The following is a 19,898-nucleotide window of genomic DNA, read 5'->3' as shown; positions in this document are numbered from 1 at the left end:
ACACGATCACGGGAAATGAGTCAGATGTTGCTAATATTGATTTTGAGATATTGGCAAAGAAAGTGTTAAATTCTTTTGTTTTATATTGTTTTCAGCGATTGATAAATTGACATAACTTTGTAACGAAAAGTCGTATCAACATGGGGTTTTCAGTTTCTGAAAGCTCTACGTGTCCTCTTTAGAAATATATGTAAAACTCATTTTCGACCAGGTTCGACATGTGACTTTGATCATGTCACATATGGCCATTAACGTACATGGCAAAAGGCAAGAATTTACAAATGATAGCCATTAAACTCATCAGAGCACCTTTTCATGACTTTTGCACAAGGATTAAGAGGTTTGCACTATTGCCTTGTTGGCATGCTAAGAAACCTTTTATATTAGGTCAGTTTTGAAATTCTCCTTTACTCATTCAAATGAGTACAACTTGGAGGCATCAAATTACAGTGTGCTATGTGAAGAGTCAAAATTTGCAGAATAAGTCAACTGCTCAGTGCAAGAAGTGGGCAAGTGCAATAGCTACCATGTGTAGATGAGTACAATGTATTGTGTGTAAATTGTCATATATATTCACAGGAGAACTATAATTGCACTTACCCACTTCTGGCACTGAGCAGTCTGTTATCCATCTTTGTCCAAGTTTTGTTATTGAGTGATGATTTCTTCATATACTAGTAACTGCATTTTATGAACAACAGTCCTTTTTATGCAGTTTATTTGCTTGTATCTAAATTTCATAATTTGCAAAACTAAGACCGCCTAGACCTCCGGTTTTCCTCCTGCATAATGCTATTGGGAGGGCGGGTTAGTGTAGTGGTCTTCTCACTCGCTTCTCACCGCTGTGGCCGGGGTTCAATTCCCCGCGGCGCCACATGTGAGTTTGGTTGCGGATCCGTGCTCGTCCTCCCAGGTTTTTCTACGGGTACTCCGGTTTTCCTCCTGCATCTAAAATCGGACTTCTTTCCATATCCCTGTCCCGTCATATCCGGATGGCATCCCTTGAATTTAGTAGCCCCTGAGCACTATTGGGATTAGCCTGGCTTCGACCAAATGTTATAAATAAATAAAACCTGTCATATTTTTACTTTTCCCGAAACTATTCAAACATTACAGACAAGTTAAAAACTATACAACTTGAATACTGTTTACTTCACACTGCTGTGAAGAATATTATATTTTACGAATCCCATTTAAGATTTAGTACAATATGAGACATTATATTACATGTATATACAAAGCATGAAAACTAAAAGTACTAGACAATAATAGAAAAAACAGGTAGTCAAATCAAGACTAGACAGCAGAAAAATATGACATTTTTTCCCATCTGATGAGCAATTCCTGAATGACAAATTACTGTATAGAGCAAGGGTTCTCAACAGGTTGCCTGTGGGCTAAATTCAGCCTGCTAATTACAGATATTTGACCCTTGACCAACTTTAAAATGTACAAGAAAATATAATAAACTGTGCTGCATTTGGCCCTCAAGCAAAAACTTTTGAAATGTGTTTGACTTTTTAAGGGCCCCCCCCCCCCAAACAAATAAAGTTGAGAGTCCCTGGTACAGAGAGCTACTACCCATATACATATTCCTCAACAGAGGTGAGAAAGTATGTAAATCTTGGTTGATATCGCATACATTTACAACCCTTGCCAAGTTATTGAATCCTTGTAAAGAATATTAATCCATTTTGCAATGTAACATATTCATACACTCTTGGATAGTGATAACCAATCAAAGCAAACATTAGAAAAGTGACAGGAGTGTATGGATTCGACAGGGGCGCACACTCTGCACAGTGCTTTTGGTTGTGTTTGTGTCATTTTCAACATGTGACAATTTTTTTGTTATAATAGCAAAGATCGCTGTTTTTCTTGAGTATGAAATATGTTAACAAATGCGTATTACTTGTCGCTTGCAATTGAGAAATGCAGGACTTGTGCATTAGATGTATCAAAATCTCGGTACGCGTCATTAGTTTGCACACTTTCACTCTCAACAAGTAATACACAGTTACTAACCTATAAATTTACAATGATACATTGATATTCAACAGCAATTTCATAAAGATGGTGAATAATAGCAGGAATATGTAAAATCACAAGCATTGGCAGTGTCCTTTCACACCAAACAACATTTCCTATTAAATGTGTGACACACATTGGGAAACATGCATTGCAAAATGGCTTGTTCAGCAAATAGGGTGCAGACATTTCATGGAGTGATTCAATTAGTCAAACAAGACCCCTGCACTTCTATACAACATTATGCTACAAGATGTAAGTGGGTGTAAAAGAATGATGATAAAGACTGAATTGCGAGAGGAATTGCCAGCGACTGTAACTTCAACAGTTATTTAAGATACAATGAGTTTAAAAACTTTGTGAAATGCACCACAGATCAAGCAAAATGAGTCTTTAGTTCTTTAACAATTACATGTAAAAGGGCTATAATCTGCTTCTAAATTCAATTTAAGTTCTACTTCAAGGTTTTTAGATTAATGTGTATTATTACCACTCAAAGAAACAACAAAAGAAATAATGTACTCATCTTTTTACTATATCTCTAAATTTCAGTCTAGGAGGCATGACTCATTTTGTTTGATGGTGCTACATATTCACACCCAAATACTGTCTAAACTAACAAGGAGATAGTTTGCTGTTTTGGCACAGTTCAGTATGACATTCCAACAAAAGAAACCTAAAATAGTACATGTCATTTGGCATGTCAGCAAATATAATGTATAACAATTGCATGTGCCACATTTCACCTTGTCCTATTTAAATACATGGACCAATATTTAGAGTATATTAGATGTTTAGGGGGGCAGGTTCTGCCAAAGTTCTTTGGACGTTCAAAATCTTGAGATATTGAAAATCAAAAATTGTATGGAATTTTCATAATTTCTTCATTTGCATTAGACAACATTTTTACAATAAGCAATGATGAATCCAATGTACAAACAATGGCCAGTTGCAATGCCACTGGTAGAATGGTGCATCCCTGCCCCCGGCAAATAAATCATGAAAAATTGCACCATTTAAGGCCTTGTCCCCTGAAAACAATTCTGGTGCTTCCACTGCAAACAGCAGAGTAATATGTCAGGGCTTTGGCAACATGATTTGAATGTCAACATAACATCATATTTCTGGTTCTGCTTGATGTTATCCAAGTTTCAGAGACTATACTTGTTCTTCTGCTTGAGATGTGCAGGCAGTAAGAAAGCCAATTATAATGATCCATTACCGAGTCAAATACCAAAATGTCAATTCAGTTGCAGTACAATGATTGAAGTACGTAAAAATAAAAGTATCTATGGTATTGACTAATTGACTTTAGCATTTAGTTCAAGATTACTAAACTTGGCAGGATCATAGAATCCACCTTTTACTACACGTCCACCAAAGTACCGACCATTTAAATCCACAACAGCTGAAAATAAAGAGAAACAGAGAGATCATAATTAAGACAATAAAACAGAAATAATACTAATAATAAGAATAATATACACGAGATCTATAAATCTGAATAAAAAACAAGTACACAAAATTTGAAAACAAAATAAAGGTACATTAAGCTAGATATCAATCTAGATTCTCATGTCTTGCAATGGCTACAGTATGCATTCAAATATGAACTCTTAGATGCTTAGATGGTGGGCCCAATTATCACAGTTCGTGACATTGGTTCCTCTTTTTCATATCCACATGGACTCCTTAATAATGTCTCTTGTGCTCGAGTTACACTTTCTAACATGGAAAAAAGAATCATCCATCAATATTCAAAAATGTCAAACTAGTGAGTAAATTTTGGGTTTGTTTGTAAGAATCTTCACATTTCTGTATCTTCAAACCCCATGAATCTATTCAGAAAGTATCAGTTTCCAAACATCCACCTCACTTTTGCAATATTTCAACTGACCTTTAATTGCTGATTCAATTCTATGAAATTCTACAAATATCCTGACAGCCTCATCTGGTGAAGCACCAGGTGTCTGAAATATAAATAGAAGGGAAAAAATAAGATTGATTTATCTGACGGAAGAGTTCTGTCAAGGTTAACATGTTGTATTTTTGCTGAACCATGAAATGGTATCAGCCTATATGAGTGAATGTTACTAGCTTACTTACTTACTAGCTTACTTACTAGCTTACTTACTAGCTTACTAACTGACTAACCATTTGGTCTGAAATGGACATATCTCTAAATGCCACGAAGGTATAACCCCATGAGTGGTGTCAAATGAAAGAGGAAAACATAAAGAATATAATAAAAATATTTCCAAATGTCAGAGGTCATCCTGGGGTCACAGGGGTAAAAAAAAAAGTAATTTTAACCGAAAATGCTCCGATTGAGCTTAAATTTAAATGCAATGATCCTTATGACATTCTAAACATGTTTAAAACATTTTAAAAATTTATTTAAGGTCATTAAGGGGTCATAAAGGGGTCAAAGGTCAAGGTTTTCAAAATGCTCCAATTGAGCTGAAATTTAAATGCAATGATCCTTATGACATTGTAAACATTTAAAAATATTTTTAAATTCATTTAAGGTCATTAAGGGGTCATAAAGGGGTCAAAGGTCAAGTGTTTGAAATGCTCCAATTGAGCTGAAATTTATATGCAATGATCCTTATGACATTCTAAACATTTTAAAAACATTTTAAGATTCATTTAAGGTCATTAAGGGTCAAAGGTCAAGTTTTCCAAAATGCTCCGATTGAGCTGAAATTTAAACATAATGATCCTTATGACATTCTAAACATGTTTAAAATATTTTAAAATTCATTTAAGGTCATTAAGGGGCAATAAAGGGGTCAAATGTCAAGTTTTCAAAATGCTTCAATTGAGCTGAAATTGATGACAGTGGTATAGGCCTACCACAATATACTGCCAAAGCCACATGGTTCAGCTATGGTGCGGTTATCGCTCTAGTTCTTATCAGTAAATGTTGAAATGATCTACACATTTTGAAGTAACCATAAAATACTACCAAGTGTCAATAGAGGCCTTGCATGTGACGTATTATCCCGTAAATATGGCGGACTACTCAAATGCATTCAACAAAAGCATGATTGCAATCTACCGTGACAGTTCGTCTCACACACATAACCCTGCACTACGATCAAATAGGTTGATGACAACATTTGATTGAATGGACTGCACTCCACCATAACTACGGTGAAGGACACCGGCTCAAATCCTTTGTTTGGAGCCAATCAATAATTTCATGCAGGGCCTCTATACAAACTTTTCCCTCCACTTTGTGGCTAATGTTATCATCATATAAATAAGGGAAACTAGTTCATCCTACCGTACTCCCTAAACACATGGCTAATGAACTGTGTAACTTGGGGTGATACACTGCGAAGTTCTGTATAGCATAGATTGGTGTCAATTGAATTTTAACAAGCTCATTTCAAGGGGTCAGTGACACAAAGAAGTAACTCCATTTTGCACTTTGGCCATTTTGAGAAAAATGTGCTTAAAGATAATGGTCCACATCGACTTATGTAGTTAAGTCTATGTTTCACTGGCCATTGATTTCAATGGGGTGCTAAATGGAGTTACTTTATGTGTTTATTGGAAAGTGCTCATGTTTCTAAAAATGTTGATATCAAAATCGCATTTTTTCGCAAAAAATGGAGTTACGTCTTTGTGGCACTGACCCTTCGATTTGACATTTTCATTTTGACAGAAAATCATTAATTGACTCCAACCAGCCAAATGGCCAATGAACTTTGAGGGGTGATAATTGAATTAAACAATTGTAATGACCATGTATTTGTATACACCAGTATATTTTCTCATTTCAATGTTGCAATGATTGCTGTGTCTCATATTCATCAGCAACATCAATTTTAGTAAATAAACATTCATCAATAATATCCAACTTCAAATATCAAGCCCTGAGAACCAAAGTGAATGCACTTTTATGATCTGCATTTGCAATATAGAATGCCTGTGTAGAAGTCTAATAAAGAAGATTGCACTTACCTCATAAATAATGACCTTTGCCACAGGTCCATATTTACTACATTCTTCTGCTGTCTCTGGCTGGAGATCATCATCTACTTCACCAGGACCAACCATATTCTACATAGAGAATAACAAAAAAATGGTTCATCAGATAGATAAAGGCATAAAGAAAAATGAATTATTTACACTTATTATTTTCATTGTTTATATCATTCTCCTTGAAATTGAACTGAACGCACTACACTCTTGAAGCAAGCATAGAAAATATCTTACTTCACACTAAACAATATATGTAATTGAGACAACTTTAAGTGTATGAATTGTAAATCCATTCGTGCAAAGAGCTTATGAAACTTGTCTGTTCAAGTTTGCTGATAATGCCCCAATTTATAGTACAGATTTAATTTATCAGTGTAGCTAATCCAAAAAACTAACTTTCACGATCAAGTGCATATAAAACTAATTTTGCAGCGACATCCACTGCCACATTGTTTGTGAGTCGATTATTGGCCGCTATTTTCCAGCAAATAATCTTTTAATTTACACAATTTCATCAATTGGTGTCACACTAACAATGTCCCAGACAGGTGTTTTCTGGATAATCACAGGCAAAATTTATTATTTAAATTGAAGAATATCAATACTTGTGATACAATGTATTCAAACCATCTGGTACTCAATTCAAAACCACTAATCAATCATTTTCAAAATTATCACCTGAGACTGCTTACCCTTAATAAAACTACTTTGCTAGGATTTTTCATGACTGCTGTTATATCATTTCCACTGGCTCCCTTTGGAGGACCACTTGACATTGGTGGTGGCATAATTGGCTCTGTATAAAACACATTGAATACAACAAGTTAGTTTACACTTAACTGTAATTCCCTTAACATTAAAAAAAAGCCCAGTGATTCGTAGTGCGCTATGCACAGGCACAACGCCTAGATGTTGATCCAAAAGCCTCAGCACACTTTACATGTGTGCACATATATACATCTGGTGCCAGTTTCCTTTCATTTGTTGAATAAATATTGCTACTTTAAGATACTCACTGATAGATCAAGAAAATAATATAGCTTGCAAAGCTGGAGGTAAGAGTGGTTACTTTGTAGATATATATCATGAAATTAAATGCACTTGCATGTGATCAGGGTTTTAATAACAGTAAGCTTTGGGAAATTAAATAAAATCAGCGTAATACATACACATCTTGCCCAACAAATAAGACAAATAATGCAAAATGTTGATGTTTTTTAAAACTCTCCTCTCCAGAGCAATTGTATTTAATGCATCAATATTATGCAAGCACATACCGATTACCTCGTTCTCTCTAAATAAGATTTATAATTTTTAATTTATGTTATGGCAAAGGAAATATTACTTGTGCAGTGTTAGCTTTATTATGAATGATGAACTCTTTACTTGAACAATATCTGGCAAGAGTTCCATGCATAAAGTATTAACTGATAACATTAGCAATGTTTTGAACACACCCATGTGGAACTAAAATCTTTTTTCTTTTTTAGAAATTAGTTAACCAAAATAACTAAAACTTAATTCATATATGAAAGCTCATGTATTTTCCGTTCTGCCTGTGTTCAATTCCATAGAGTTAAATTGCATAGTTTCCATATATTACTGTCTCAATCATACACTACCAGATTCCTATTTGCCAGTGAAGTGTTACGTGTAATCCGATTATCACTATGCCAACTGGATCATGCTTTTGAGTTCTGCACCACGATCGAAATGATCGCAACACAAAGTCTACGACATATTCCAAAAGGTGTGTGATCCAGTTACCAGGGAGTTACGTAACCGACCCCACAGGTACACTGCTGCCTAGCTACTTTGTGGCGAGATTCTAGAGTACCAGTGCAGAACCAATCCAGTACCAGTGTGTGTACTGTAAATGCAATTCCGATGTGTGTACTCTAGAGTACCCACACTGGCACTCTAGAGTACCAATGATGTAGCTGGGCAGCAGTGTACCTCTTGAGGCAGCAGCCAATAGGAATTTGTTAATGTAGTATGTCAGTGACCATGGTGACAGTAACTCGAAATCATTCCAAGATTTGTTATTTAACCACAACAATGCCATTCTGGCTTTCATTGCAGGGTGACCAAGCATATTTTCAGTTATTTTTTAAAACATGCAACTTAGAAGTGAATAGAAAAATGTAGTGACAAACCCCTCCTGATTTAGAAATGGTGCAAAGACTGCTTACCTGCAATATAAGTGCCTATGGTGATGGTGGGATGTATGGCAAAAAATGCAACTTTGTAACCTTAGGTATTAAGAATTATTTGCAATGAATTCAAAATTCAATTATATTATTTATTCAATTCAAATTCAAAATAAATTATGCAACTAAAATGGTTAAAATTTCAAACTTCTAAATGCAACAGTTAAATACTGAATGTAAACACTGATCTGCATGATTTGATGTTGAAATTAGCATGCACTGGACAATTGTCTGCTATGTAAATACCCATCTCCTGTCCCTTTCTTAAGATCAAAGTTCATAACTCATTGACCATGGTTCATTGCAAAATCGTTGGGCAATCGCGTATTATAACACCGGTGATGTCATACAATCACAGAGTAAAGGTGTATACTAGCATAACAGTTGTGTTTAATTTCATAAGTTTACCTGTCACAAGTGGTATAATATGAGATTGCCAATCATTGATACACACACATTCTATGAGGAAATTAGGCACACCCTTAACCACATCCACCACAACAAAGAAATTAAATTGTGAGAACTCTTGGATTTTGTATAGCCCCATGCATAGCACAATGCAAAACCCACCATATTGGATTGTAACTCCTGGGGACAAAAAAAAATCTGGCATTTTTCATATGAAAATATAAATGACGCTCAATGCATGAGTATTGCGATTGTTTTCAATATATATGCAGCGCTTAGTGAGCATAATTGGAATTATACACAGATGGTAAAAACGTTTGCTGGGCACTTGCAAAAACAATCCATTACAGTATTACTTTCCCCTCCATGAGAGACACACAAACATGGTGGAGTCTAAGCTCACCATGTCTGGTTCAATGAAACATACACATACAACAGCTTTATACCAACATATAAATAGGATACCTATCTGACCCAAATCAAGTACTTGAGGCATATCAGTTAGAGCTAGGGCAGCAACCAAATGAACCAACACTGCTTGCAAATAAAGCTCTTTGTAAATGTATAATTTAGTTCTCTTTATAATTGTAAAGTCAGAGCACACTAGACATTCACCATAAACATTTGTTCAAACAATGAAAAAAAAAGATTGTTTTCTTATTTTCTGAACAAAAAGACAAAAAATACTTCTTCGATGATTGGACCAGACAAAAGTTGTAACATCAAGAGGCAATTATAAGCCATCATTTAGTATCTAATACTTCAGAATCCGATAAGCAAATTAATAAAGTCTGGTGGACCATAGGACACATGCGTTACCATTTAACAGATTACTGCCCAGCTAAAACTCCCATGCTTGATGCTTTCATCGGAACAGGGCGTTTGAGTCACATCTGGCTCAAATACTCAAATTTAGGTCATATCAATCTCCCATGCATGTCAGAATGAACAAAGTGTATGAACAAAAACTGAGAAAAAAATATAATAGAATGCCATGCCAAGCGGTACATAATGTGCATATATAGCCACAGCTATGCAATAGAAGCAAGCAGAAGCAGCACGCAGCAGGTGTCGCTGGCCCTGATGATACATACGTACCTGTCATGGCATCTGGATCATTACCTGCTTTACTTTCTATAATCTTGCCGCCTCTTTTACTCGTCTTCTCCACTTGGAGCGCAGTACTCAGACCTTGCTCGTGCTTGCCCAGTCCTTTGCCTTCTTGGAACCCGTACTTGGCCATGATCTTAGCTGCTACTGAATCGGCTCTGTATATGGACACACAATCAGATGAGACAGAAATAATTTGAATTCAGTACTTTAGATATTGCAAAGTTTTTTTCTACCAAAATCTTTTACATCAACTAATCTAGCCAATCAAATGATACTTCAAAGTTTTAAATTTATAAATTTTGTAATGAAAGCAACCAGACTGCATAAATGATTTACTTCAAAATAGTAATGAAAGAAACCCGCTACTGGTTGATTTGGTTTCACTGATGCTATATAAATAGCAATGCTTGCTTGATTGAGTGAAAGGCAGTTAGACTCTATGGTCATGCATCAAGTCATGACATAAACAATCTTTAATTCATCTGTAATTACTGTGCATTTCTTGACTCCTTCGTAGTCTGTTTTATGGTCAAAATTCAATAAAAAACAACCATTTTTTGCACATCTTTCAAAATAATTCCAACATAATTTATATCTGAAGTTAGTGTTAATTACACAAATTAGATGATTTGAAACCATGGCAAATATAATTGTCTCGGTTTATTTATTTTTCCAGTGCTAATTTTGCTAAATCCAGAGTAAATTTTGCTGGAATTATGGCAAATCTAATCAATTTACCCTAAGCCCACAGGGGCCTGGAAACTCTTCTGTCTGGACCCTGATGATGAAAGTCTTCCAAACTCATCTTCTGGATCTTCAAACCTGCTACCAGGAGGTGGTGTTCTTGATCTCTCTGGATCTTGATCATATGATCCTCCTCCTGCCTTCCTTCTGTTCATCAAGTCACCTATTGTCATTCCAGACTTCTTACCTCCTGGTGGTGGCGGTGGTGGTGTAACTGTACATATGGTAAAATGAGTAATCAGTCAATTTGATTTGGGAGTGGTTTTGGCAGGTTGCCAAGTTTACTAAATTAGCTAGTATATGTATGTAAACAGATCATTTTCTAAATATAATTTTCTCCCCATTATATCCACTGTATTAAACTGTTTTCCACTTCATTTTGTTGCAAAAAGGTAACTTATGAATAACACTGACTTTCTTAAAATATATTGGTCAGAAGTACTTCCTTATATTTTCCTGGTTTTGTCTAGAAACACTAAATTACCCAAATTCAATGACTTACAATGGTCTTCTGCAACAACAGAATCTTCCATGATGAGAGATGATGGTGGGGCAATAGCTGCTTTGGATGTCACTGAAATATAATACAAAAGATGGTATATTTGGCTAAGTAATACACATCGTAAGTTGGACATCAGTTTGGTACAACAGAAACACTTGGAAATATTAATAAAATAGCTAGGAGATAGATGGATGTTCCACAACTTAGTCCCAACTTACACCCACGTAAATTCACAAAGTGCTTGTCAGTCACGCAATACACAAACCGCAGTTCACGTAGGTGCTGCACCCAGGTGTGTGCACGCCATTCTATATCAATCCACGATGTTATGAGTCCCTGATCAGAGTATAGATTGCCTTTGTGAAGCAGAGTGCATTTATGAAAGATGCTAGTGGGTAATGTTCAGGTGATGTTGGGGTCCAGGGGGAAGTACCTCAGAAATGTTCTTGGCAGGCAGTGGCGGCCAAGATATCCTAAATATTGATGTTATTACTGGTTATAATGCAAATACAAAACTGCGTCAAATCATTTTCACATTCTAAATCCTTTGGAAGTTTGAGAATGTTCCTAACCCTAACCCTAATGCAAACCCTAAACCTACCCCTAACCATAACCCTAAAAATTCGGACTGACGGGGAGACCCTGTGAAGTCGCTGGGCGGGTGCTTATAGGAGTATGGGCGGTTAATAGAATGAATAAGGTAATTGCATTCAATACATCACATTATAAGCTATGACCACTCAAACAAGAGTGTTTACAATACATGTACATGTACACCAACAATTACCTCTCTTTCTCCTATCTCTATCATCGTCTTCTTCATCACTATCAGGTCGTCTTGAGAAGCCTTTTGGTGACCTTGGTCTATCGCCTCTGTCCATACCTCTATCCATGCCTCTATCCATGCCTCTATCCATGCCTCTGTCCATGCCTCTATCCATGCCTCTATCCATGCCTCTATCCATGCCTCTGTCCATGCCTCTATCCCTATCCATATCTCGATCTCTGTCTCGATTTCTGCCACGGTCTCTGTCACTGTCTCTGTTTCTCCTACTATTTAAAGGATAGTTATAAGATTGGGAAAGCTATCTTATTACATTTATAAACAAGAATTACAAGATGAAGTAATGATACATACATTGATAGAGCATGACTAAATCTAAGTGAACTATCAAATAATTATTACTGTATCCATTTAAAATAGCTTGATTGGTTCACCTTCTCTTTTAATGTGACAATGTACATATATACTCTGGATGATGTAATTAAGAACTAACTTACACATGATAACCCAACTGCAGGTTTAGAATGTAAAGAGAGCCTACAATTCATTTCAAATGTTTGGGAAGTTTTTTTCAAGTCAATTTACCAACCAAGTCACCCCTGCCCTCCTGAAAAGAATCAAGCTATAATATAACCTTCCCATACATTGGCGTTGATTACTGGATGAAGCAGAAATGTGGGAAAATGTGGTATGGGTAATGGCTCAACCAAAGTGCCAATTCTCCAGATTCTGCACTGCATAATATTTCCCTCATGACATACATCCTAAACATCTTAAATCCACTAACTATGAAGTCATCATACCTTTGTACAATAAAAGCATTATTTTGAGGTTGCCTTTGTTTAGATCAATATCATGTATGAAGAAGACATTTACTACATCATCTAGTGAGGAGCTCACATGTCTCTTCGTTTTCCATATCCCTATCTCTATTCCTTCTGTCTCGCATCATTTTAATTTACTACCCCTTCTATTGAGGAGTTACTCACCTGTCTGTCTCTTTCCATATCGCTATCTCTATTCCTTCTGTCTCGCATCATTTTAATTTACTACATCATCTATTGAGGAGTTACTCACCTGTCTCTGTCCCTTTCTTTTTCCATATCCCTATCTTTATTCCTTCTGTCTCGCATCATTTTAACCACTTTTTCATATTCGTTTGGGTAGGCTGGATCGTACTCCTTTGCAACATCTGATGCTATTGGCATTCCACTAGGTATAAATGGTGACTGCACCTGGGGTAATGACTGAAAGTAATTATAAATGTGTGCTTTCTAATTCAAGAAAATTCAACTCAAGTGTATGTTTAGTTAAATTTTGCATTGTGTAGTCAGCACTCCAAAATACTACTTCTAATGTGAATGATGTGATTTTTTTTCACCAGATATATATACAACAAAATTATCAAAGCTGCCTTGTCTGTGACACATCTCATTATTTTTTTCTTTATATACCTGTAATAACTTTTAAGTCTAAAGGGCAGATTGATAAAGCAAAGGCCTGTATGGTTCACTGTTTAACAGGCTTCCCGTTAGTGTGCGTCATTGCGTCCAGACGCGTATTTTACAAATTTGGACGCAAGTTCACATGGCTAATCAAGTATTTTGCGTCCATGTCACATGCATGTGGACGCAGGCAAAACTTCGAAATTTTATCATTAATTGATGATAAAAATAAGAAATTTTATTCTTTTATATTTTTATGATAATAAAAGCCCCAAAATTTTGACCCACCTGCTAAGAATTGAAGTAAATTCTGCAATATTTGTAAATGCAACGTCAGGAAATCGTGCACTTTTTGCATGCTTTCCGAACGATCGCCGTTTGATGGCCTGGGGAAGTCCCGATTGATTTGTTTACAACTTAACACGTGCCGCTAACGTGCGGTTACCGTAATTTCCGGAATATTGGCCGCACGGAGTATAAGCCGCAGGTCCGAAAAAATGCTAAAATAAGATTCAAACGGCGGCGTATAAGCCGCACCGCCATATAAGCCGCACCACGAACGGCCGATTTTGACATGCATACTCTTCTGTAATGCGCTATTTTCACGATTGTGGCGCTACAAAGCAAACTGAGGAGTGAGGTAATTATTTGTTTTAAGTAAACCAATATTATATTAAAACCAATTTCGTGCATCTATAAATGGAAGTCTAAGAATAAATAAAAGTTTATGTCATCAGACAACATTTTATCAGCAAAATGGTTTAAATGTTGTTCCTAACTTACTAATTGGGTCAATTTCATTGACGTCGCCGTTTTATTTGATCCTCAAGCATGGTATCAACATGGGGAATACCGCGCTGTGTGTATATTGATCCATGACGTAATTAATGTAACTTGTACTCGATCATTATCTTCCAATATACGTCTAGCCCTCTTCTTTTGTTCCATTATCTATTGTATTTCTTTTGTTCAAAGTCTGGTCAACTGTCGATTATATCAAGTAATGTGGACAGGTCAAGATAATCTGGACAGGTCAAGATAATCCTGGACAGGTCAAGATAATCTTGGTCAGGTCAAGATAATCTTGGTCAGGTCAATAAATTTTGAACAAGAGAAGTACATGTTCATTTTTAGAAACACTGGCCACATTATTTGACTTTTTGGACATTTCAACAAACTTAAAATGCATCAAAGTTTAATATATTTACACGATCAGCATAAATTATTATGAAAGTTTATGCATATTAGATTTAAATGAAGATGGTAAACAATACTTGTGTGTATTGAATGACACCAAGAACACCTTTATTGAATAATGCATATTAGTTTGTATTATGTCTTAAAGCCTGTATAAGTAGGGACGAGGATGTCAATCTACCTTTGTCCCCCTCTCCCAACTAACGCAGATTCCGACAAAGTAGGTAACAAAACAAGAGCCATGAGGTCTTACAAATTAAGTTCAACCAAGGATATTTTGCACCTAAAATGCAGTACATTACAGGCCACGAGACTAGATGTAGAAAAACTACAACAATCTCATGGCCTAACCCCAACCAATAAAGGTCGAGGAAGGTACCCAGGAATATGCGTTGATTTGGTTCAGGACATTTGTTCTATAAGTATATTAAAGATAAATATAAATTCTATGGTGTTAAATGGGTTACCGCCATGTCTAGGTAAAACACACCCACTTTGACCTTTGAACTATTTACATATTCATTATTAATATTACGAATATGTATAATCGAGTGGGACATGACCACAAGTGAATTGAATAGAATCTCCGGTTAAAATCAATGCTGTATTGATTTGATTAAATCACTTTCAATTGACACTAGATAAGATTCGTAGACTCTAACGTAGGACACACGGGAAGAATATTACACTGTCTCGGTGTGTTTTTATTTTTGGAAAACCCTAAACTTACACAAGATAATCATATCAGCTTTTCCAGTTTGTCTTTTGGAAAATGAATAAACCATAACAATAAATTCGTTTATTTTGGCTCATCAGTATATGTAAGATAAGCGGTTCAAAACAGACCATTACCATAGATAATCGGTGTCTTGTTGAGGTATGGTTAGCATGTTAGTCGCTCGGAAGGCTCGCCCGGGTCTCGCCTCCGCACTTAACATGCTCACCATACCTCAACAAGACAACCGATTATCTATGGTAATGGTCTGTTTCTCACCCTTTATCTACTACATAATGTTCTTCAATGTCTGTGTAGGCTACTGTCCAAATTAATAAAATAATCCCAGTTCAGCAATTCCGTAAGCGATAGCATATCCTTGTATGATTTTTATGTATTCAAAATACCAATGATAATTGACTTAATTCTGAGCTGAAATAGTCCATCACACACGCACGGCGCCGCGAGGTTGCATCCTCCATCTTCCGGGTCTTGGGGTCGTTCGCCATGTGCTACTGCTAGCCCTGATGAGCAGGTCGGGAAACCCCATCAAAACGTATCTCAAACGTCGATCGTCATCACCGGGATTCCCCTTCACGTCACTGCCTTCACGTCACATTGTTTATCAATTTGATCGGGAATCGCCAATCGCATGGTTAAGAAAAGTTTTTTTAAAAAATTACAAAACCTTAATTCGTTCAAATTTTATAAAAATAAACTTCTTGACCATAAACTTGCTTTAAAAATAATTGTATATGAAACAAAACCCATATTCAGAGAATAAAATCAGAACCAACATGAATAATACACGTGGCCTGGTGAGATCATCAATTGATACTTTCCCACGGTCGGTATGAATGAAGTTATGAATATTTAATGAGGGACTACCCCAAAAAATGTCTACCTTCAACGTGCGCATGGGCCGAACCGGGTTCCCGCGGTTGTGTATGAATAATTACCGTAATGAGGGAAAGCACACGGGGAAAGTACCCGATGTGTGGTACCAGAAATTCAACTTTTCGTGGATATTTTAATGGCCAATTCATTCTTGTAGTTATTTGAAAACAAAATGTGAATTGTTCTTGTTGTACAGTGATTTACTACAAAATACGGAGCATTTTACCAGTAATATGGAAAGTTATTTGCTAGTTGGCTAAGGGCTGAATGAGAGCCAACGCCAACGCGCCAGTGCATGAGTGTGAGGTAGGCCTCCTACATAATTTGCTTTCAAGGATCGATCAAACATGACAGATATGAAACTTTTATAATATTAATAAAAACGAACAACCATATTTTTTTTTACTCAAACTTCACAATTGTACAAGAATGAAATTAAAAATGCAAGAAAAATTTACAATATTTTTTTTACACTTCCTATTAATAAATCGCTGCAATTATGAGAATGATTGAATGATAATTCCATCAATGCGATCATGATTAAATTGGGACGGGATGACGGCGGCGTCTGTTGATAATTTCGGGGATAATATTTCAAGTCATGTCAGTCAATCAATGAGACTGTCAATCAAAATTTCCATGAATGAACTGACATAAAAGAGGATTACGTAAACGATGTTGATGACTTTGAACAATTTGCCGATTGGCTCACTCACCAGCGGTCGAGTTGGGCTTTTTTTTTTTTCTTGTGTGTTTTTCTGCTTCAAACGTTGCTGTATAAGCCGCATCGCCGTATAAGCCGCACTGACTTTCGGCGGCTCCAAAAATAACGTATAAGCCGCGGCTTATATTCCGGAAATTACGGTAATGTTTGTTTAATTATTTATCACAACCTGACAATATTCAATTTTTAATATTTTAAGTTTATTTTCTCATAAATAATCTAGGTCTCCTTATTAGTATTATTGTTACGATGAATAAAAGCAATTTTAAAGACAAAATTCAATTGATAACCCTTTTTCGTATTATTTGTGACAGCGCGCTAGTTTTAGCTTTGTAGCATCAACAGCACGTTAATTTAAAAAAAGAAATGCAGAAGTAAAATTCGAACGAAAATTTGTTCCAGATTGACAGACTTTGCTCATGTTTTTGCACCTGTTTTTGACCACGTTTCGGACCAAAACTGACACAGAAATGAGAAAAATTACCATAGCGAATGGAGATGGAATATCACGGCGAAAATGCACTTTCATTTTTTTTTTAACAATCAACATTTGATGAGGTGTAGACCCGGGGTATGTGTGTATCGTCATAATCGTGAATTTCAGATGGACGCACAAAAATCTGTCTGGACGCAAGTTTTTGCAACCTCGTCAGCAAACTTGCGTCATTACGGACGCACATTTTTAAAACCTTAACGGGAACCCTGCTGTTTAATTAAGGTCAGAGCTTTTGATCCTAACAGAATCTTCATTAATTGGTAAAATACCTTTGATAATGATTCTGCGATGATCAAAACCTCAAGCCTCTTATTACACCTTGTTATGATAAACTGTTTCAAAGCTCCAATGCAATTTCACCGACTAAGTTGATACTTGCACTCACCGATTTAGGTCCACCAAACTGAGGCCTTGGAGGCGATAATGATGGAGGAGGCATTGGTGGTCCTTCCTCCTGACTACTGCTCTTCTTCAGATCTACCACTGGGGCTAGAGTTGCGGATCTTATCTTTCTTTGCGCTTCTGTCAGAGCTGCTTTTTTCATACGTAGATGTGACTGCATCATGCGAATCCCAGCAGACCAGCCAGCTGTGGATGTAGACCATACTTTTTGTAAACAACACAAATAAAAAATTCCACAGGACATGGTTTTTTCAAATGATGGACAGCTTTTCCTTCCAGCTACATACACTTTGAGTACCGGTTCATATCGCTCAATTTATAAAGTTTACTTGAGGACTAAAATATTTCATAATTTGCTATAAAATTTATATTATATTGCTAATTTAAAAAAAATCTAAACTATTTGATATCAGAAGGATATTCCTTGTATTCAGAATGCATTTGGTGTGTGACCGCATGTCTGATATGCTCTCATGTCCAACAAAAAATGCTGTGCAAATGTTGCTATCCGATTCCTTACAGGAGTATTTTGTGATCCTAGCAATAGCATCCTCTTTTTATGACATTTTTCAACAGATATCCATGAAAAAAGCTTATTCCCAAAATTTCAGTTGATTCCGATTTTGCATTTTGCGAGTTATGCATGATTATGTGTATTATACTGCTCCATAGATCACTGTTGTAATTTCGTTCTGGTGTACATATGACAATATTTGACAATATGACAATACAATTTATACAAATGTGACAACATTTTTGCAAAACAAATTTTGAAATCTGCAAGAAATTTTTGGTACATGTACAGTGTATAAACATTATGTAGCCAGAGGATTCCAGTGGTATAAAAATCTCAAATTTTTGAGAAAAATAGGGGGATGAAACTGTAGATAACGAAATGCCCGTTTAACCCTAACCCGCCTGAATACTACAAAATACTACTTGATATATGCGCTGTTCTTGCATGCATCCCACGTGGTGTGATGACGCAATCACCCTAAGTGATATATAGGCACGGTTTCGCTGGCCAGCGAAGCCCAAGACCCGTGGCAAAGTGTCGCCGACCGAGTGCTTGGCATGCGAGGGGTCTCGGGTTCGAATCCCAGCCAGAGCAAACAACTTCTTTCCTTCTATACACTCTTTATTCTTTCCTTCTTTCCCTTCCCGTCGCCGAAAAGCCCTTAGGGGGGTTAGGGTTATACATTACCTTAACCCTAACCCGCCTGAATACTACAAAATACTACTTGATATATGCGCTGTTCGTGCATGCATCCCACGTGGTGTGATGACGCAATCGCCCTAAGTGATATATATAGGCACGGTTTCGCTGGCCAGCGGCCCAAGACCCGTGGGCAAAGTGTCGCAGACCGAGTGCTTGGCATGCGAGGGGTCTCGGGTTCGAATCCCAGCCAGAGCAAACAACTTCTTTCCTTCTTTTCTCTCTTTATTCTTTCCTTCTTTCCCTTCCTGTCGCCGAAAAGCCCTTAGGGGGTTAGGGTTAACTTAGATATAAATTTCTATCCCTGATCAATGTCCACTGTATGCTACTATGTGTTGTTTTCTAAAGCTTTGTTTGTTTAGTTTTTTTGGTGGAGGGGGGAGGGAATAAGGGAAAGGGAAAAAGATTTGACATGATAACTTACAGACATCAGGCTTTCCTCCTTTGTTCTCTGGTGTTTTAGCTTTCTTTGGCCCTGTGTCCACATCAAGGCCATCGTAAAGAGACATGATTGATACGGGTTTCTCCAATTCTGGCACTCTATTCTATAATCGCAATTCTGTTAAAAAATAAACAAAGAAATTCATTCACTAAACATATAGATGAATAACATATACATTACCAGTATCAAGTTCCACCACATTTTCAGGGTTGTAGCTAGGATAGTTTTAGTGGTGGGCGCCGGGCGGCAGTTTATGAAAATCTTGCAGATTTGCAAGTACCCCTTTAAGTTTTATCCAAATTTCGCGGACAGTGCAAATTAAATACCCCCTATAATTTTGCCGATTTCACGGCCAAATTTCGCAGACTGTCCAAAATAAATACCCTATTAAGGCCATGGGAATTTAAGTACGGTAGTAGATTTGCGTCCACCGCCCCCATGCTCCAAAATAGGCCTGGCATTTTCGGTAATTTTGTACCCGGGTACCCGCCGCAATTTTCGGGCGGGTAACCGGTGTCGTGTGCCAGACCCCTCTCATGATGAAATCGTAGTAGTATATATGAATATTAATGAACTCTACGT

General features: G+C 36.7%; 1 protein-coding gene across 3 annotated transcripts in view; it reads right to left on the bottom strand.

The window, feature by feature from the left end:
• Positions 1-692: 692 nt before the first annotated feature.
• Positions 693-19,898, bottom strand: part of LOC140148223 (uncharacterized) — a 52,696-nt gene continuing 33,490 nt past the window's right edge. Inside the window, exons 2-12 of one of the 3 annotated variants that reach the window (XM_072170090.1) lie at positions 19,299-19,433; positions 17,642-17,844; positions 12,860-13,017; positions 11,786-12,051; positions 10,999-11,070; positions 10,491-10,710; positions 9,738-9,907; positions 6,714-6,817; positions 6,001-6,099; positions 3,926-3,998; positions 693-3,436 (exon numbers count right to left, since the gene is read on the bottom strand). In XM_072170090.1, coding sequence (XP_072026191.1) covers positions 3,330-3,436; positions 3,926-3,998; positions 6,001-6,099; positions 6,714-6,817; positions 9,738-9,907; positions 10,491-10,710; positions 10,999-11,070; positions 11,786-12,051; positions 12,860-13,017; positions 17,642-17,844; positions 19,299-19,383 — 1,557 coding nt within the window. In that variant the 5' untranslated portion in view covers positions 19,384-19,433 and the 3' untranslated portion in view covers positions 693-3,329. Of the gene's footprint in view, positions 3,437-3,925; positions 3,999-6,000; positions 6,100-6,713; positions 6,818-9,737; positions 9,908-10,490; positions 10,711-10,998; positions 11,071-11,785; positions 12,052-12,859; positions 13,030-17,641; positions 17,845-19,298; positions 19,434-19,898 lie in introns of all 3 variants that reach the window. The other 2 variants (XM_072170089.1, XM_072170091.1) reach the window with 2 other exon arrangements.

This window comes from Amphiura filiformis, chromosome 3 (genome assembly GCF_039555335.1).
Source record: "Amphiura filiformis chromosome 3, Afil_fr2py, whole genome shotgun sequence".
Taxonomy (NCBI): domain Eukaryota; kingdom Metazoa; phylum Echinodermata; class Ophiuroidea; order Amphilepidida; family Amphiuridae; genus Amphiura; species Amphiura filiformis.
This window is presented reverse-complemented; position numbering and strand designations above follow the sequence as displayed.